The sequence below is a fragment of the Bufo bufo genome, chromosome 2 (assembly GCF_905171765.1).
Source record: "Bufo bufo chromosome 2, aBufBuf1.1, whole genome shotgun sequence".
Lineage (NCBI taxonomy): Eukaryota > Metazoa > Chordata > Amphibia > Anura > Bufonidae > Bufo > Bufo bufo.
In genome coordinates, this window is record NC_053390.1 from 40,632,583 (window position 1) to 40,651,532 (window position 18,950).

Here is an 18,950-nt window from a genome sequence, read left to right on the forward strand (position 1 = left end):
TCACATCACCCCCATGCATATCAGGGAAACTGTCTGAGCCTCAAGTTATGCAGCAGTCTCTTATGCTGTTTGAAGACTCTGCTGCCAGGGTTTCCCAAGGGCATCCACCTAGCTCTTCACCAGGGGTGGAAGAGATAGAATGCACTAACGCACAACCACTTATGTTTCCTGATGATGAGGACATGGGAATACCACCTCAGCACGTCTCTGATGATGACGAAACACAGGTGCCAACTGCTGCGTCTTTCTGCAGTGTGCAGACTGAACAGGAGGTCAGGGGTCAAGACTGGGTGGAAGACGATGCAGGGGACGATGAGGTCCTAGACCCCACATGGAATGAAGGTCGTGCCACTGACTTTCACAGTTCGGAGGAAGAGGCAGTGGTGAGACCGAGCCAACAGCGTAGCAAAAGAGGGAGCAGTGGGCAAAATCAGAACACCCGCCGCCAAGAGACTCCGCCTGCTACTGACCGCCGCCATCTGGGACCGAGCACCCCAAAGGCAGCTTCAAGGAGTTCCCTGGCATGGCACTTCATCAAACAATGTGCTGACGACAAGACCCGAGTGGTTTGCACGCTGTGCCATCAGAGCCTGAAGCGAGGCATTAACGTTCTGAACCTTAGCACAACCTGCATGACCAGGCACCTGCATGCAAAGCATGAACTGCAGTGGAGTAAACACCTTAAAAACAAAGAAGTCACTCAGGCTCCCCCTGCTACCTCTTCTGCTGCTGCTGCCTCGGCCTCTTCTGCTGCTGCCGCCGCCTCGGCCTCTTCCTCCGCCTCTGGAGGAACGTTGGCACCTGCCGCCCAGCAAACATGGGATGTACCACCAACACCACCACCTGCGTCACCAAGCATCTCAACCATGTCACACGGCAGCGTTCAGCTCTCCATCTCACAAACATTTGAGAGAAAGCGTAAATTCCCACCTAGCCACCCTCGATCCCTGGCCCTGAATGCCAGCATTTCTAAACTACTGGCCTATGAAATGCTGTCATTTAGGCTGGTGGACACAGACAGCTTCAAACAGCTCATGTCACTTGCTGTCCCACAGTATGTTGTTCCCAGCCGGCACTACTTCTCCAAGAGAGCCGTGCCTTCCCTGCACAACCAAGTATCCGATAAAATCAAGTGTGCACTGCGCAACGCCATCTGTGGCAAGGTCCACCTAACCACAGATACGTGGACCAGTAAGCACGGCCAGGGACGCTATATCTCCCTAACTGCACACTGGGTAAATGTAGTGGCGGCTGGGCCCCAGGCGGAGAGCTGTTTGGCGCACGTCCTTCTGCCGCCAAGGATCGCAGGGCAACATTCTTTGCCTCCTGTCTCCTCCTCCTCCTACTCAGCTTCCTCCTCCTCTTCTTCCACCTGCTCATCCAGTCAGCCACACACCTTCACCACCAACTTCAGCACAGCACGGGGTAAACGTCAGCGGTATAGAACAACAGACCGACGAGTGGTTGCTGCCGGTGAGCCTCAAGCCCGGCCTGGTGGTGTGCGATAATGGGCGAAATATCGTTGCAGCTCTGGGACTAGCCGGTTTGACGCACATCCCTTGCCTGGCGCATGTGCTGAATTTGGTGGTGCAGAAGTTCATTCGCAACTACCCCGACATGTCAGAGCTGCTGCATAAAGTGCGGGCCGTCTGTTCGCGCTTCTGGCGTTCACATCCTGCTGCTGCTCGCCTGTCTGCGCTACAGCGTAACTTCGGCCTTCCCGCTCACCGCCTCATATGCGACGTACCCACCAGGTGGAACTCCACCTTGCATATGCTGGACAGACTGTGCGAGCAGCAGCAGGCCATAGTGGAGTTTCAGCTGCAGCACGCACGGGTCAGTCGCACTGCGGATCAGACCCACTTCACCACCAATGACTGGGCCTCCATGCGAGACCTGTGTGCCCTGTTGCGCTGTTTCGAGTACTCCACCAACATGGCCAGTGGCGATGACGCCGTTATCAGCGTTACAATACCACTTCTATGTCTCCTTGAGAAAACACTTAGGGCGATGATGGAAGTGGAGGTGGCCCAGGAGGAAGAGGAGGAAGAGGGGTCATTTTTAGCACTTTCAGGCCAGTCTCTTCAAAGTGACTCAGAGGGAGGTTTTTTGCAACACCAGAGGCCAGGTACAAATGTGGCCAGACAGGGCCCACTACTGGAGGACGAGGAGGACGAGGATGAGGAGGAGGTGGAGGAGGATGAGGATGAAGCATGTTCACAGCGGGGTGGCACCCAAAGCAGCTCGGGCCCATCACTGGTGCGTGGCTGGGGGGAAACACAGGACGATGACGATACGCCTCCCACAGAGGACAGCTTGTCCTTACCTCTGGGCAGCCTGGCACACATGAGCAACTACATGCTGCAGTGCCTGCGCAACGACAGCAGAGTTGCCCACATTTTAACGTGTGAGGACTACTGGGTTGCCACCCTGCTGGATCCCCGGTACAAAGACAATGTGCCCACCTTACTTCGTTGGTAGACGCGCTACTGAGAGCATTCCCAAATGTCACAGGGGAACCAGTGGAAGCCCAAGGCGAAGGCAGAGGAGGAGCAAGAGGTCGCCAACGCAGCTGTGTCACGGCCATATCCTCTGAGGGCAGGGTTAGCATGGCAGAGATGTGGAAAAGTTTTGTCACCACGCCACAGCTAACTGCACCACCACCTGATACGGAACGTGTTAGCAGGAGGCAACATTTCACTAACATGGTGGAACAGTACCTGTGCACACCCCTCCACGTACTGACTGATGGTTCGGCCCCATTCAACTTCTGGGTCTCCAAATTGTCCACGTGGCCAGAGCTAGCCTTTTATGCCTTGGAGGTGCTGGCCTGCCCGGCGGCCAGCGTTTTGTCTGAACGTGTATTCAGCACGGCAGGGGGCGTCATTACAGACAAACGCAGCCGCCTGTCTACAGCCAATGTGGACAAGCTGACGTTCATAAAAATGAACCAGGCATGGATCCCACAGGACCTGTCCATCCCTTGTGCAGATTAGATATTAACTACCTCCCCTTAACAATATATTATTCTACTCCAGGGCACTTCCTCATTCAATACTATTTTTAATTTCATTTTACCATTATATTGCGGGGCAACCCAAAGTTGAATTAACCTCTCCTCTGTCTGGGTGCCGGGGCCTAAATGTGTGACAGTGGCCTGTTCCAGTGGTGGGTGACGTGAAGCCTGATTCTCTGCTATGACATGAAGACTTATTCTGTGCTGACATGAAGCCAGATTCTCTGTTACGCGACCTCTCTCGTCTGCCTGGGCCTAAATATGTGACAGTGGCCTGTTCCAGTGGTGGGTGACGTGAAGCCTGATTCTCTGCTATGACATGAATACAGATTCTGCGCTGACATAAGGCCAGATTCTCTGTTACGGGACCTCTCTCCTCTGCCTGGGTGCCTGGGCCTAAATGTGTGACAGTGGCCTGTTCCAGTGGTGGGTGACGTGAAGCCTGATTCTCTGCTATGACACGAAGACTGATTCTGTGCTGACATAAGGCCAGATTCTCTGTTACGGGACCTCTCTCCTCTGCCTGGGTGCCTGGGCCTAAATATGTGACAGTGGCCTGTTCCAGTGGTGGGTGACGTGAAGCCTGATTCTCTGCTATGACATGAAGACAGATTCTGCGCTGACATAAGGCCAGATTCTCTGTTACGGGACCGCTCTCCTCTGTCTGGGTGCCGGGGCCTAAATGTGTGACAGTGGCCTGTTCCAGTGGTGGGTGACGTGAAGCCTGATTCTCTGCTATGACATGAAGACAGATTCTGCGCTGACATAAGGCCAGATTCTCTGTTACAGGACCTCTCTCCTCTGCCTGGGCCTAAATGTGTGACAGTGGCCTGTTCCAGTGGTGGGTGACGTGAAGCCTGATTCTCTGCTATGACATGAAGACAGATTCTGCGCTGACATAAGGCCAGATGCTCTGTTACGGGACCTCTCTCCTCTGCCTGGGTGCCTGGGCCTAAATGTGTGACAGTGGCCTGTTCCAGTGGTGGGTGACGTGAAGCCTGATTCTCTGCTATGACATGAAGACAGATTCTGCGCTGACATAAGGCCAGATTCTCTGTTACGGGACCTCTCTCCTCTGCCTGGGTGCCTGGGCCTAAATGTGTGACAGTGGCCTGTTCCAGTGGTGGGTGACGTGAAGCCTGATTCTCTGCTATGACATGAAGACAGATTCTGCGCTGACATAAGGCCAGATTCTCTGTTACGGGACTGCTCTCCTCTGTCTGGGTGCCGGGGCCTAAATATGTGACAGTGGCCTCTTCCAGTGGTGGGTGACGTGAAGCCTGATTCTCTGCTATGACATGAAGACAGATTCTGTGCTGACATCAGGACAGATTCTCTGTTTCGGGACCTTTCTCCTCTGCCTTGGTGCCGGGGCCTAAATGTGTGACAGTGGCCTGTTCCAGTGGTGGGTGACGTGAAGCCTGATTCTCTGCTATGACATGAAGACAGATTCTGCGCTGACATAAGGCCAGATTCTCTGTTACGGGACCTCTCTCCTCTGCCTGGGTGCCTGGGCCTAAATGTGTGACAGTGGCCTGTTCCAGTGGTGGGTGACGTGAAGCCTGATTCTCTGCTATGACATGAAGACAGATTCTGCGCTGACATAAGGCCAGATTCTCTGTTACGGGACCGCTCTCCTCTGTCTGGGTGCCGGGGCCTAAATGTGCGACAGTGGCCTGTTCCAGTGGTGGGTGACGTGAAGCCTGATTCTCTGCTATGACATGAAGACTGATTCTGCGCTGACATAAGGCCAGATTCTCTGTTACGGGACCTCTCTCCTCTGCCTGGGTGCCTGGGCCTAAATGTGTGACAGTGGCCTGTTCCAGTGGTGGGTGACGTGAAGCCTGATTCTCTGCTATGACATGAAGACTGATTCTGCGCTGACATGAAGCCAGATTCTCTGCTATGGCATGAAGAGACTGATTCTCTGCTGACATGAAGCCAGATTCTCTGCTATGGCATGAAGAGACTGATTCTCTGCTGACGTGAAGCCAGATTCTCTGCTATGGGACCTCTGTCCAATTGATATTGGGTCATTTTAATTTTTTTAATTTTTATTTTAATTCATTTCCCTATCCACATTTGTTTGCAGGGGATTTACCTACATGTTGCTGCCTTTTGCAGCCCTCTAGCTCTTTCCTGGGCTGTTTAACAGCCTTTTTAGTGCCCAAAAGTTTGGGTCCCCATTGACTTCAATGGGGTTCGGGACGAAGTTCGGATCGGGTTCGGATCCCGAACCCGAACATTTCCGGGAAGTTCGGCCGAACTTCTCGAACCCGAACATCCAGGTGTTCGCTCAACTCTAAATATAAACAATACTCTTTATTATTCCTTTAAAAAAAAAGCCCTTTGTGAGGTTATAAAAGACAAAAAGCATTTGGTTAGATAGAAGGTTATCAATATGTCTTTTTCTTTTTATTAGCAAGTGCACAAAATGCAATCTGTATACAGGGGAGTATTTACATTCATACTTCCCATATGAGTGCTAAATAGAGAGATTGTATCTCTTTGCTTATGTTGTAGCAATAGATTCAGGGAGCTCAGGAGCTTACTGCATACAGATATATACAGTCACCACTAGAAGGAACCAAGGAGCTTAGTGTATCCAGATATATACAGCCACCACCACTGGAGGGAGCTCAGGCGATTGCTGCATACAGATATATACAGCCACCACTAGAGGGAGCTCAGGAGATTACTACATACAGATATATACAGCCACCACTAGAGGGAGCTCAGTAGATTACTGCATACAGATATATGCTGCCACCACTAGAGGGAGCTCAGGAGATTACTACATACAGATATGTATAGCCACCACTAGAGGGAGCTCAGGAGCTTACTACATACAGATATGTATAGCCACCACTAGAGGGAGCTCAGGAGCTTACTGCATACAGATATATACAGGCACCACTAGGAGGAACCAAGGAGCTTAGTGTATCCAAATATATACAGCCACCACCACTAGAGGGAGCTCAGGCGATTGCTGCATACAGATATATACAGCCACCACTAGAGGGAGCTCAGGAGATTACTACATACAGATATATACAGCCACCACTAGAGGGAGCTCAGGAGATTACTACATACAGATATATACAGCCACCACTAGAGGGAGCTCAGTAGATTACTGCATACAGATATATACAGCCACCACTAGAGGGAGCTCAGGAGATTACTACATACAGATATATACAGCCACCACTAGAGGGAACTCAGTAGATTACTGCATACAGATATATGCTGCCACCACTAGAGGGAGCTCAGGAGATTACTACATACAGATATGTATAGCCACCACTAGAGGGAGCTCAGGAGATGACTGCATACAGATATATACAGCCACCACTAGAGGGAGCTCAGACGCTTGCTGCATGTGGATATATACAGCCACCACTAGAGGGAGCTCAGGAGATTACTACATACAGATATATATAGCAACCACTAGAGGGAGCTCAGGAGATTACTACATACAGATATATACAGACACCACTAGAGGGAGCGCAGGAGATTACTGCATACAGATATATACAGCCACCACTAGAGGGAGCTCAGGAGATTACTGCAGACTGTATGTACAGGCAGGGGAGATAAGCTAATAGTATACAGATATATACAACCACAAATAGGGGGAGCTCAGGAGATTACTATATACAGTAAAGACCTCCTGTTTTTTACTGTATAACTGCTTCCTAAATACAAAATTAAGCAACTTTTTAAATAGTCTTCATTGCTTCTGCAGAGTGTTTACAAGTCCTTCACCTGGCTTATGGTGCTGATAAACATGACATATTGGTCACAGCTCTGCTCTTGTTTCTGATGATTCTTTCTGCTCCTTTCTTCATTCTCTCAGTGTTAGAGATAGCAGCAGGGAAGGTGCATATGGCAGATCAGACTGTGGAGAGGGGGGATAGGATTCAAGGAAAGCATTTCACAGAGACTGTAGATAGAGAGGAGAGCACACACAAGGCAGTCTGCGATAGACTGTAGATGGGGGGGGGCAGCACACACAAGGCAGTCTGCAGGGGGAGGGAGGGGGAATCACAGACTGTAGATAGGAAGCAGGGGAAGGCAGTAGCATCCTGGACATACAAATCCAGCATTTATTACTGGGAGTTAATTAGCAGCAGGTTTCAAACTGATTATGGGGAGGGGGGAAACTGAAAATGAATGAAATGGATTTTGCAGCCTGAAATGTAATGAAACTTTTGTACTCTAGTAAACCACCATTAAGTGAAATCATTGTGTCATGTCATAGGTGTCCATGGCCTATAACTCTATGCAGCTCTATTACAGGAGAAAGCTCTGACCTCTATAAAAGATATATTATGAAATTCACCTAAAAGTCACATGACGATAATCAATGGAGATTCACGTGAAAGCTCATTACACAATAATCACAAATATGAGTTTAGGGGAAATAAGCTTCTTACCTATTTTCGGCATGTAGATATTTTTACAATGCGGCTTCTCCCAGACCATGCACACCTTATATTCTTTCAAATGCAAAAGACTAAACTCAACATGTTTGTTTTCACTCCAGGTTTTGGATTTACCTCTAGAAAACATGACTAAAAATGAATGTAACATCTGGAAATGCAGAGAAGGAAAGTCACATTGTGTACCAGAAGATTCACTATTCCCATTTTTTGTTATGTCCGGTCCAGCATTGCCACATAGTTTATATTAACTGCGTCTAGGGTGGTGCCACTTCTTACATACCATGCATCATGACATCATCATAGAACCAACCAACTGAGGAGCCATGTGGTCCACTGGCCAAGAGAAGCCATCCAGAAGAAAAGAGTGGCAGTGGTGGAGAAGAAGAATGCAGAGATTTAGGGGTGGCATGGTCAAGCCTGAAGATGTCAGGAGAAGCTGGGGATGCTAATTTCTTGGTCAAGCCAAGAAGACCATCAGGGCCTGATATCATGATCAGGTTAATGATTTGGATTCATTTAGCTAAAAATAATCCTGTTGGCTCAGTGGGGATTGAGGACACCATAATAAGTAAAGACACCATTCCTAAAAGGGACAATGGTCTTTTTGGAGGACTGGGTGTGAGGACTTTCAGGCACATTCTAGGAGAGTTAACTTTACCTTTACTCCTGCTTCATCCTGAGATTTGTAGTGCTAGACAACCAGCTTTTTAAACAAAACTTGAAAATAGCCAAGTAAGCATGCTTTGTAATTTTTCAAATTCCTTTAGACGTGAAGAGACCCTTATTCATGAGATAGGAGCAGGTCCCAGAGATGTATATGCCATAAATGTCCAGATGGAACAACCCCTTTAACCACTAATGGTCCATTCTTAGAATAGGCTATTAACAGTGGCATTTCTAGCACTTGACATAGAGGCCATGTGAGCTGGATCTTTTGCCTGGTACTTCAGGTCTCTGGCCACCAGCTTTTACCATATTCAGCCATATCAGTATTTTCCCCCTGGAACATTTCCCCATAGTGCCCCAGGGATGGCATGACTGGCCCACCAGAGTACCAGAAGATCCTCAGGTGGGGCTAGACTATAATACCATAGTGGTTCCCGTAGGTTCTGGAGTAAAAAACATATTTGGCTGCCTTTGCCATTCATTTGCCACTAGGGTCTATTACTTTAATTCAAGGCCTATTAGCTTTTGGATGGTATAGGGGTTAATAGAGATTGGTACCCAAGAATATTATCCTCTGCTGGGCCCAAGAAACCCCAGCCGGACACTGTCCCCAGGTATCATACCAATACCCTTTGCCATCAATGTGGCCACCAATGTTTGAGGGTTGGAGGTCTAAACTCCAAGAAGATTGCCAAGAATGGGAAACTTGAGGAGCTTGTACCCTAAAGGTAATATCATTATGGCCCAGAATACTTATATGGCTGATGAGGACTGAGGTTGCCCGTTAATGTTGTCTTCTGCCAAGTTGACATAAATTCTATTCACCCATTACATTATGTCCGGTGAACTTGGGTAACAACCAATATGGCCGCCACTAAATCTCCCATAGGGATTTTCATACCGTTTTCCAGTTTTCATCTTTAGGCGGGATTGGTGCTGAAGAGTGAAAGCTTGTGGACAACCTGCAGTTTAGCTTGGGTCAGTATACTAGGCGATGGCGATATACGGTACTGTACAATAATGGTCAATTTCAACTTACCCAACTTCAAAAGTAATATTCTGTGCTGTCAGAGGTAACTTTGTAACATTACATAAAAGCCTGACATTCGACATAAGAATCTTAGAAAAACAGGCAAAGTCTGCTTCAAGTTCATGATCTTCATAATCTGTAATGAAAAGGTAAAGATAATTTATCTAATTAAAAATTTTAGTCACTGAACTTATCCTGTACTGATCGTAAATTACATTCTGTATTATACTTCAGAGCTGCACTCACTATTCTGCTGGTGAAGCCACTGTGTACATACATTACTTATACTGTACTGATCCTGAGTTACACCCTGTATTATACTCCAGAGCTGCACTCACTATTCTGCTGGTGGAGTCACTGTGTACATACATTACATTACTTATCCTGTACTGATCCTGAGTTACATCCTGTATTATACTCCAGAGCTGCACTCACTATTCTGCTAGTGCAGTCACTTTGTACATACATTACATTACTTATCCTGTACTGATCCTGAGTTACATCCTGTATTATACTTCAGAGCTGCACTCACTATTCTGCTGGTGCAGTCACTGTGTACATACATTACTTATACTGTACTGATCGTAAATTTACATTCTGTATTATACTTAAAGGGGTTCTGCAGTTTTTTTAAACTGATGATCTATCCTCTGGATAAATCATCAGCATCTAATCAGCGGGGGTCCGACACACCGGGACCCCTGCCGATCAGCTGTTTAAGGAGGCAGCGGCGCTTCTCAAACAGCTGATCGGCAGGGGTCCTGGGTGTCGGACCCCCGCCGATCAGATGCTGATGATTTATCCAGAGGATAGATCATCAGTTTACAAAAAACTGCAGAACCCCTTTAAGTATAATACAGAATGTAAATTTACGATCAGTACAGTATAAGTAATGTATGTACACAGTGACTGCACCAGCAGAATAGTGAGTGCAGCTCTGAAGTATAATACAGGATTTAACTCAGGATCAGTACAAGATAAGTAATGTAATGTATGTACACAGTGACTGCACTAGCAGAATAGTGAGTGCAGCTCTGGGGTATAATACAGGATGTAACTCAGGATCAGTACAGTAAAAAAACTGCAGAACCCCTTTAAGAGCTACACTCACAATTCTGCTGGTGGAGTCACTGTGTGCATACATTACTTATCCGGTACTGATCCTGAGTTACATCCTGTATTATACTCCAGAGCTGCACTCACTATTCTGCTAGTGAAGTCACTGTGTACATACATTACATTACTTATCCTGTACTGATCCTGAGTTACATCCTGTATTATACTCCAGAGCTGCACTCACTATTCTGCTGGTGCAGTCACTCTGTACATACATTACTTATCCTGTACTGATCCTGAGTTACCCTAATACTGTGCAGTTGTCCTTTGAGTCCTCTGCTTCTGCACTCACTCACTTGGAACCCTGGCCGGTTAAACCAGCAGGTAGTTATCGGAAAAACTTCTGTGTGATGTCACATTGTTCTACGGATGCCTGTATGATCCACAAACCTTTCAACATGTTTCAGAATGCTACGGATTCCTTAGTCAGAGATGGGTTTGAGTATTGTCCTTGGATGTTAAATAGGCGTCCGGTTTTAATTGTTACTTGCCGCATTCTTTCATAAAAATCTGTCACACCTATATGGCTTTTGCCTAGACTGTGAACACAAGAGCTCAAATGTTTCTAAATTTAAGTTACACACAGTGGCCTGACCTGCCCATATTCAGTGTCCAGGGGTCATTATAAAAAAGGATTTAATCGCTCAAATGCCGCATAGTGTGTATAAGAACCTGCAGGTATTGTCTAAAAGATGAGTAATCCTTCTATACTCCATCTTCATCTTTCTTTGCAGTCATTTTATGTTTTTTTATTTTTATGTTTTTTATTTGTTATTGTTATTTTTTTTGTTTTTAGTCTATAATGATATTGCATCTTTTTGTTCCTTATCGTTAGTACTTTGATTTTTTACGGATCAGCTTTTATTATTTTCTATTGCTTATTATTGAATTGTATTTTTATTCTGCATATTTTTATCTCTTGTTTGTATTTTTTTTAAAACGAATAATTCACTTTCCCCCAGCTGGGGCTACGCACGCCTGTGTGCAGAAGACACGAAGGGACTGCTCTTCCACCAATTCCACCAATGGCAAGTAAATTATTGATGTACCAGCTGTTTATCACTTACACCCAGCACAGTCACTCACAACCCAGCACAGACACTCACTTCCCAGCACAGACACTCACTTCCCAGCACAGACACTCACTTCCCAGCACAGACACTCACAACCCAGCACAGTCACTCACAACCCAGCACAGACACTCACTTCCCAGCACAGACACTCACAGCCCAGCACAGACACTCACAGCCCAGCACAGACACTCACAGCCCAGCACAGACACTCACACCCCAGCACAGGCACTCACACCCCAGCACAGGCACTCACATGCCAGCACAGGCACTCAAATGCCAGCACAGGCACTCACATGCCAGCACAGACACTCACATTTCAGCATAGACACTCACATCTCAGCATAGACACTCACATCTCAGCATAGACACTCACATCTCAGCAAAGACACTCACATCTTAGCAAAGACACTCACACCCAAGTACAGAGACTCACACGCCAGCACAGACACTCACACTTGAGCACAGACACTCACATCCCAGCACTGGCACTCACACTTGAACACAGACACTCACATCTCAGCACAGACACTCAGATCCTAGCACAGACACTCACATCTCAGCACAGACACTCACATCTCAGCACAGACACTTACATCCCAGCACAGACACTCACATCCCAGCACAGACACTCACATCCCAGCACAGACACTCACATCTCAGCACAGAAACACTCACATCTTGAGCACAGACACTCACATTCTAGCACAGACACTCACATCTCAGCACAGACACTCACATCCCAGCACAGACACTCACATCCCAGCACAGACACTCACATCCCAGCACAGGCACTCACACTTGAGCACAGACACTCACATCCCAGCACAGGCACTCACACTTGAGCATAGACACTCACATCTCAGCACAGACACTCACATCCCAGCACAGACACTCACATCCCAGCACAGACACTCACATCCCAGCACAGACACTCACATCCCAGCACAGGCACTCACACTTGAGCACAGACACTCACATCCCAGCACAGGCACTCACACTTGAGCATAGACACTCACATCCCAGCACAGACACTCACATCCCAGCACAGACACTCACATCCCAGCACAGACACTCACATCCCAGCACAGACACTCACTTCCCAGCACAGACACTCACAACCCAGCACAGACACTCACATCCCAGCACAGACACTCACATCCCAGCACAGACACTCACTTCCCAGCACAGACACTCACATCCCAGCACAGACACTCACATCCCAGCACAGACACTCACATCCCAGCACAGACACTCACATCCCAGCACAGACACTCACATCTCAGCACAGACACTCACATCTCAGCACAGACACTCACATCCCAGCACAGACACTCACATCCCAGCACAGACACTCACATCTCAGCACAGACACTCACATCTCAGCACAGACACTCACATCCCAGCACAGACACTCACATCCCTCTAGATGCTGTTTACACCGTGTTATTTCCCTGTGTAGGCTATCACGTGCAGGTTTGTGATCTCGAGCTCGAGCTGTGGTTACCCACATAATAACATAGTTTGAAATGCGTAAATCTGGCAGATGATACAATGACATGATAGAGTATAAGCAAACACTATATAAACTGCTCCTAACGATGTATCAAATATATTCTGTGCATAATGAAGTTTATTTATTTACTGTATTCTGCAGCTCTTTACAGACAAGTTATACAATTTCCCAGTAAACATTCAATATAATTTCTTTCATTACAGTTTTCAAGATCTCTGCTTTCTGATATTTAACCTCTTAGGCGGCGCATCCTAATTTGGACTTTGAATGCAGCATTTTTTTATATTTCCATCTCCGTTTGTCCAAAGCCATACGAACTTCATATAATTTTCTAAAATGTTTTTCTATTTTTGACTTTAAAAACGTTTTATTTTTGAAAATCATTTGTTTTTGTGTTGCTGCAGTTAAAGAGGTTTTCAGAGTGTTGTATACTGATATATCCTCAGTATAGGTAATCAGCAAGGACATAACTACCATAGCGGCGACTGCTATGGGGCCCCAGGCAAGAGGGTGCCCAGTCTTAGGCCTCATGCACACGACCGTTGTGTGCATCCGCGTCCGTTCCGTCATTTTTAACAGTTTAGCGGAGGTCCCATTCATTTCTATGGAGCTGTGAAAAAAAACTGATAGTCCTCTGTTTTTTCTCCGCGTCAGTGATCCGTGATTCCAGTCCGTCAAAAAAATATAACCTGTCCTATTCTTGTCAGTGGAAAACGGAGGACGGACCCATTCAAGTCAATGGGTCCGTCAAAAAAAACGGATGCACAACTGGTATGTCATCCGTGTCCGCGTCCGCGTCCGTGTCCGTTTTTTTCTACAAGACCTTTGTTTTTCCGCGCGAGTGCAAAGCATTGTAATGCGTTTTGCACTCACGTGAGAAAAATCGGCATGTTTGGTTCACAGAAGTTCGGGCTTGGGATCGGTGTTCTGTAGATTGTATTATTTCCCCTTATAACATGGTTATAAGGGAAAATAATAGCATTCTGAATACAGAATGCATAGTACAATAGGGCTGGAGGGGTTAAAAAAAATATATATAATTTAACTCACCTTAATCCACTTGTTCGCGCAGCCCGGCTTCTCTTCTGTCTTCTTTCTTTGCTGTGTGCAGGAACAGGACCTGTGGTGACGTCACTCCGGTCATCACATGATCCATCACCATGGTAAAAGATCATGTGATGGATCATGTGATGACTGGAGTGACATCACCACAGGTCCTTTTCCTGCACACAGCAAAGAAAGAAGACAGAAGAGATGCCGGCTGCGCAATCAAGTGGATTAAGGTGAGTTAAATTATTATATATTTTTTTTTAACCCCTCCAGCGCTATTGTACTATGCATTCTGTATTCAGAATGCTATTATTTTCCCTTATAACCATGTTATAAGGGAAAATAATAATGATCGGGTCTCCATCCCGATCGTCTCCTAGCAACCGTGCATGAAAATCGCACCGCATCCGCACTTGCATTCATTTCTATGGGGCCTGCGTTACGTGAAAAACGCACAAAATAGAACATGCTGCGATTTTCACGCAACGCACAAGTGATGCGTGAAAATCACCGCTCATGTGAACAGCCCCATAGAAATGAATGGGTCGGGATTCAGTGCGGGTGCAATGCGTTCAACTCACGCATCGCATCCGCGCGGAAATCTCGCCCGTGTGAAAGGGGCCTAAAGGAACAAATTTTAGCAAATGAGGCAGTCGAAAAATCGCCCAAGGGTCATTGAAAAGGGTTTAGGCAGAAACCCTTCTGTCCTGTGTGGGGGCCTGGTTAGATCCTTGCTATTGGGCCCTTACTTCTCTATGTACGCCACCGGTCATCAGTATTTGATTGGCGGGGGTCTGACTCCCAGATCCCCTGCTAATCAGCTGAATGGCACTGAGCTGCGATACCAAGCACAGCCACTATACAATGGATGGCGCTGTGCTTGGTAAGCTGCAAGGAAGTCACAGCAGTCAGCAGAGCTTTCCGGCCTCTTCAAACATCTGATCGGCGGGGGTCCTGGGTGTCGGACCCCCACTGATCACATACTGATGACCTATCCAGAGGATAGCTCATCAGTGTAGAACACTGGGAAAACCCCTTTAAACATCTAGAACATTTTTATTTTTCTATCGACAGATCTGTGTGAGGGCTTGTATTTTTTTGCAGAACAAGTTGCAGTTTTCATTGGTCAATTTTTGCTACCTGACATCTTGATTTGTTTGTTTGAACAATGATCGACTATTCTAATTTATGTTTTTGCTTTTTTTAAGATGTTCACCGTAATGGACAAATAGTGCGATTATTTTATTCTACTGGTCATCACAGACGCAGTGATACCACTTATGTATAGGTTTTACTTTTCTTTTTTTTTAAACGAAAAATAAAGGTGGTTGAAAGGCATAAACGGTGATTTGGGGGGGGGGGGGTTCTATTTTATAATTTCTTTTTTTTTCATTTTCGAAACGCTTTTTTTCCTTTCTTAAATTTCCCAGTAGGGGACTTGAACCTGTGATCCTTTGATAACGCATATAACACACTGCTATACTTCTGTATTGCAGTGTTTTATGTGAGTCACAGTAAGGCCCCTTTCGCACGAGCGAGTTTTCCGAGCGGGTGCAATGCGTGAAGCGAAAGCATTGCGCCCGCACTGAATGCTGACCCATTTATCTCAATGGGTCTGTGCACATGAGCGTTGTTTTTCACGCATCACTTCTGCGTTGCGTGAAAATCACAGCATGTTCCATATTCTGCGTTTTTCACGCAACGCTGGCCCCAATAGAAGTGAATGGAGCTGCGTGAAAAACGCATCACATCCGCAAGCAAGTGCGGATGCGATGCATTTTTCACTCATGGCTGCTAAGAGATGTTGTTTGTAAACATTACGTTTTTTATCACGTGCGTTAAAAACGCATCAGTGCGCATTTCACCTGTGCGGAAAAAACTGAACCACTGAACGAAATCGCAGACAAAACTGACTGAAATTGCTTGCGAAATGGTGTGAGTTTTCGTGAGCGCATCCTGAACACATCCGGACCTAATCTGTCACGCCCGTGTGAAAGGGGCCTAAGGCCTCATGCACACGACCATATGTATTTTGTGGTCAGCAAAAAACGGATCCACAAAAAATACGGATGATGTCCATGTGCATTCCGTATTTTGCAGAACGGAACAGCTGGCCCCTAATAGAACAGTACTATCCGTAATGCGGACAATAATAGAACATTTTTTTGCGGAATGGAAATACAGACATACGGAAACGGAATGCACATTGTTTTGCGGACGCATTGAAATGAATGGTTCCGTATACAGTCCACAAAAAAACGGAACGAACACGGAAATAAAATACATTTGTGTGCATGAGGCCTAAGACAGACAGAATGCCGATTAGACCCTGCCAAAGTCCTCCATACCTGGCAGCCTTTGTTATGTCCCTGACTGCCATGACCTTGTGATGGCTATGGGATGCCTCCTCCCTTTCTAGATGCTGCAGCCAGCATTGACCTCGGCATCTAAGGGGGTTAAAATGCTGGGATCGTAGTTATTGCCGATTCTGGCAGTGAGTGCAAGGTGCTAGCTGCATAAAAGAGACTGTACCTGCAAGTCAGGGGGTGGGCACAGCTTCTAAGCCCATGCCATCACTGCACAATAATTGTACGATGTATGGATGGGAAAAGGTTAATAACTTTTCCAGTTTTTTTTTCCAGTAGATGGAGATTCTGCCCCCCTGTCTCTGTGTAACACACCCTCAGCAGCAGCATGGAGGAGATTATACGGCAGTACTGAGCTGTGTCACTGTGAAATTGGGAGATAATCCCTACTAGACGCTGCAGCAGCGTCTCTCTATCTCTCTGCCTCTGTCTCTCTCCATCAGCTCCTCCCTAATAGAGGAGACTAATAAGTGGAGAAAGAGGCTTTTTTTTTCCTTCTGATAAGATATTTTACAAAGTTTCTTCTATTTGCTTGTAATATTGATTATGGAAAAAAGATGAAACAACAGTTACTTTATTAAAATTTGTATTTTATTTTATTTTTTAGGGATCATTTTTGCAAAAGTGACAACAGGAAGAGTAACCATCTAGGTTGTTACAGAAAATTGTCTCTTGAACAGTTTGACAAAATTATAGTAGGTCATAAAACTTCTGAGAAAATTGACACCAGGAGGACCACATTTCCCATAGTCATTTATGCCAAAACAACAAAATGTCAATCACCCTAACATCTGATGTATTGAAGGGGTTTTCCCAAGATTCAGATATTGATGACTATGGATCAGCGAATCGACTTTGGATGAAACATCCTAAGTCGATTCGCATAAAACTTTGTTTCAATACTGTAATGAGCGAGCGCTCCGTACAGTATTAGAATGTATTGGCTCCGATGAGCCGAAGTTATTATTTCGCGAAGCATTTAGATAGGCAGTCATCTCATGTTGCTCTGTAGGCCACCTACACAGTGGCGTAGTGTGTGTGTGTGTGGGGGGGGGGGGGGGGGGGGCGGCATTGCCCCAGGCACCAAATTGCAGGGGGTGCCAGGCAGCAGGCAATAAAATGAGGGAGATAGAAGCCTATGGTTCCCTTTCCACTCTCTTATGCCTTATAGGCTACAAGCCACTAGTCGGTTCTCGCGAGATTACGTGGCGCAGGATGTGTTCGTGACCAGCTGCGCCGGGGCGCCCAAACACAGGCCACAAGCGGTGACGGAGTGAAGAAGAGAGGTGAGTATTTATTTATTTATTTTAATGTATGCATCCTACGGCAGGCAGCACTGGGGGCACCATGGGGGTGGGGAGGATGGAGGAGGATTACTATATATAGAGAGAGCGAGAGAGTGGGCCATAATGATAAAGAGGGGGCCAATACTTCTAATACAGAGGGGGTCAATACTTCTAATACAGAGGGGGTCAATACTTCATATACAGAGGGGGTCAATACTTATAATACAGAGGGGGTCAATACTTATAATACAGAGGGGGTCAATACTTCTAATACAGAGGGGGTCAATACTTCTAATACAGAGGGGGTCAATACTTCTAATACAGAGGGGGTCAATACTTCTAATACAGAGGGGGTCAATACTTCATATACAGAGGGGGCCAATACTTCATATACAGAGGGGGTCAATACTTCTAATACAGAGGGGGTCAATACTTCTAATACAGAGGGGGCCAATATACTACTAATACGGAGGGGGCCAATATACTATTAATACAGAGGGGTTCATTATAATATTAATACAGAAGGGGCCAATATACTATTAATACAGAGGGGGTAATTATATATAATAATACAGAGGGAGCACTGCAACGGGTCTTTATAAATACTGGGGCACTGTAGGAGGTATTATAACTACATGCAGACACTATAGGGGACTTTATTACTATTACAGGTTCTTATACGGGTAACCTTATAGAGGGGCCTTGTTACTGCTGGGGGCACTATAGGAGGCCTCATTTCTACTAGGAGCCCTATGGGGGCATTATTAATACTGGGGTGCTGAGGGGGTTTTATTATTGAGCACAATATGGAGGCCATTACTACTAATAGGGTTGCTATTGAGGGTGATGCAGGGAACACTATTACCATGGAGGACAGTTTGGGAGTGTATTATTATGGGGGACTATCTGTATGGTACTAGCACAGTATTGGGGGTAGCAGCAGGATGACAGTGTTGAGGCACCAGGAGGGGGAGGATGATAGTAAAGTGAGGAATCCAAAAATATTTTTCTGTGATAAACTCTGCAGAGACGAGACACGGCTGAAAGAAGGTGTCATGGCGGTCTTATCTTCGAATGAAGACGTTGAGGAAAGAGTGTACCTCAGAGGAGACGTGGCTGGATGTAAGAGGTATGGGGTGCTGTATTCTACTGTATTTTTTGTACCAATATATGTAATGTCCATCCACATACAAGCAATCCCTCCTCATATTCAAATCCTCACTCGCTGATGCAAAACAGGCCTACTTCTCATCTCTCATATCTTCCCTGTCCCACAGCCCTAAACAACTTTTTAGCACTTTTAACTCCCTTCTCCGTCCCCCAGCGCCCCCACCCTCTCCACTCTTCTCAGCTGAGGACTTTGCCAAATATTTCAAACAAAAGATAGTC

General features: G+C 46.3%; 1 protein-coding gene across 4 annotated transcripts in view; it reads right to left on the reverse strand.

Annotated features, from left to right (window-relative positions):
- Positions 1-18,950, reverse strand: part of IL7R (interleukin 7 receptor) — a 79,187-nt gene that overhangs the window by 51,290 nt on the left and 8,947 nt on the right. For 3 of the 4 annotated variants that reach the window (XM_040420979.1, XM_040420980.1, XM_040420978.1), the window contains exons 2-3: positions 9,167-9,293; positions 7,453-7,577 (exon numbers count right to left, since the gene is read on the reverse strand). In XM_040420979.1, coding sequence (XP_040276913.1) covers positions 7,453-7,577; positions 9,167-9,293 — 252 coding nt within the window. Of the gene's footprint in view, positions 1-7,452; positions 7,591-9,166; positions 9,297-18,950 lie in introns of those variants that run through there. The other variant, XM_040420982.1, reaches the window with a different exon arrangement.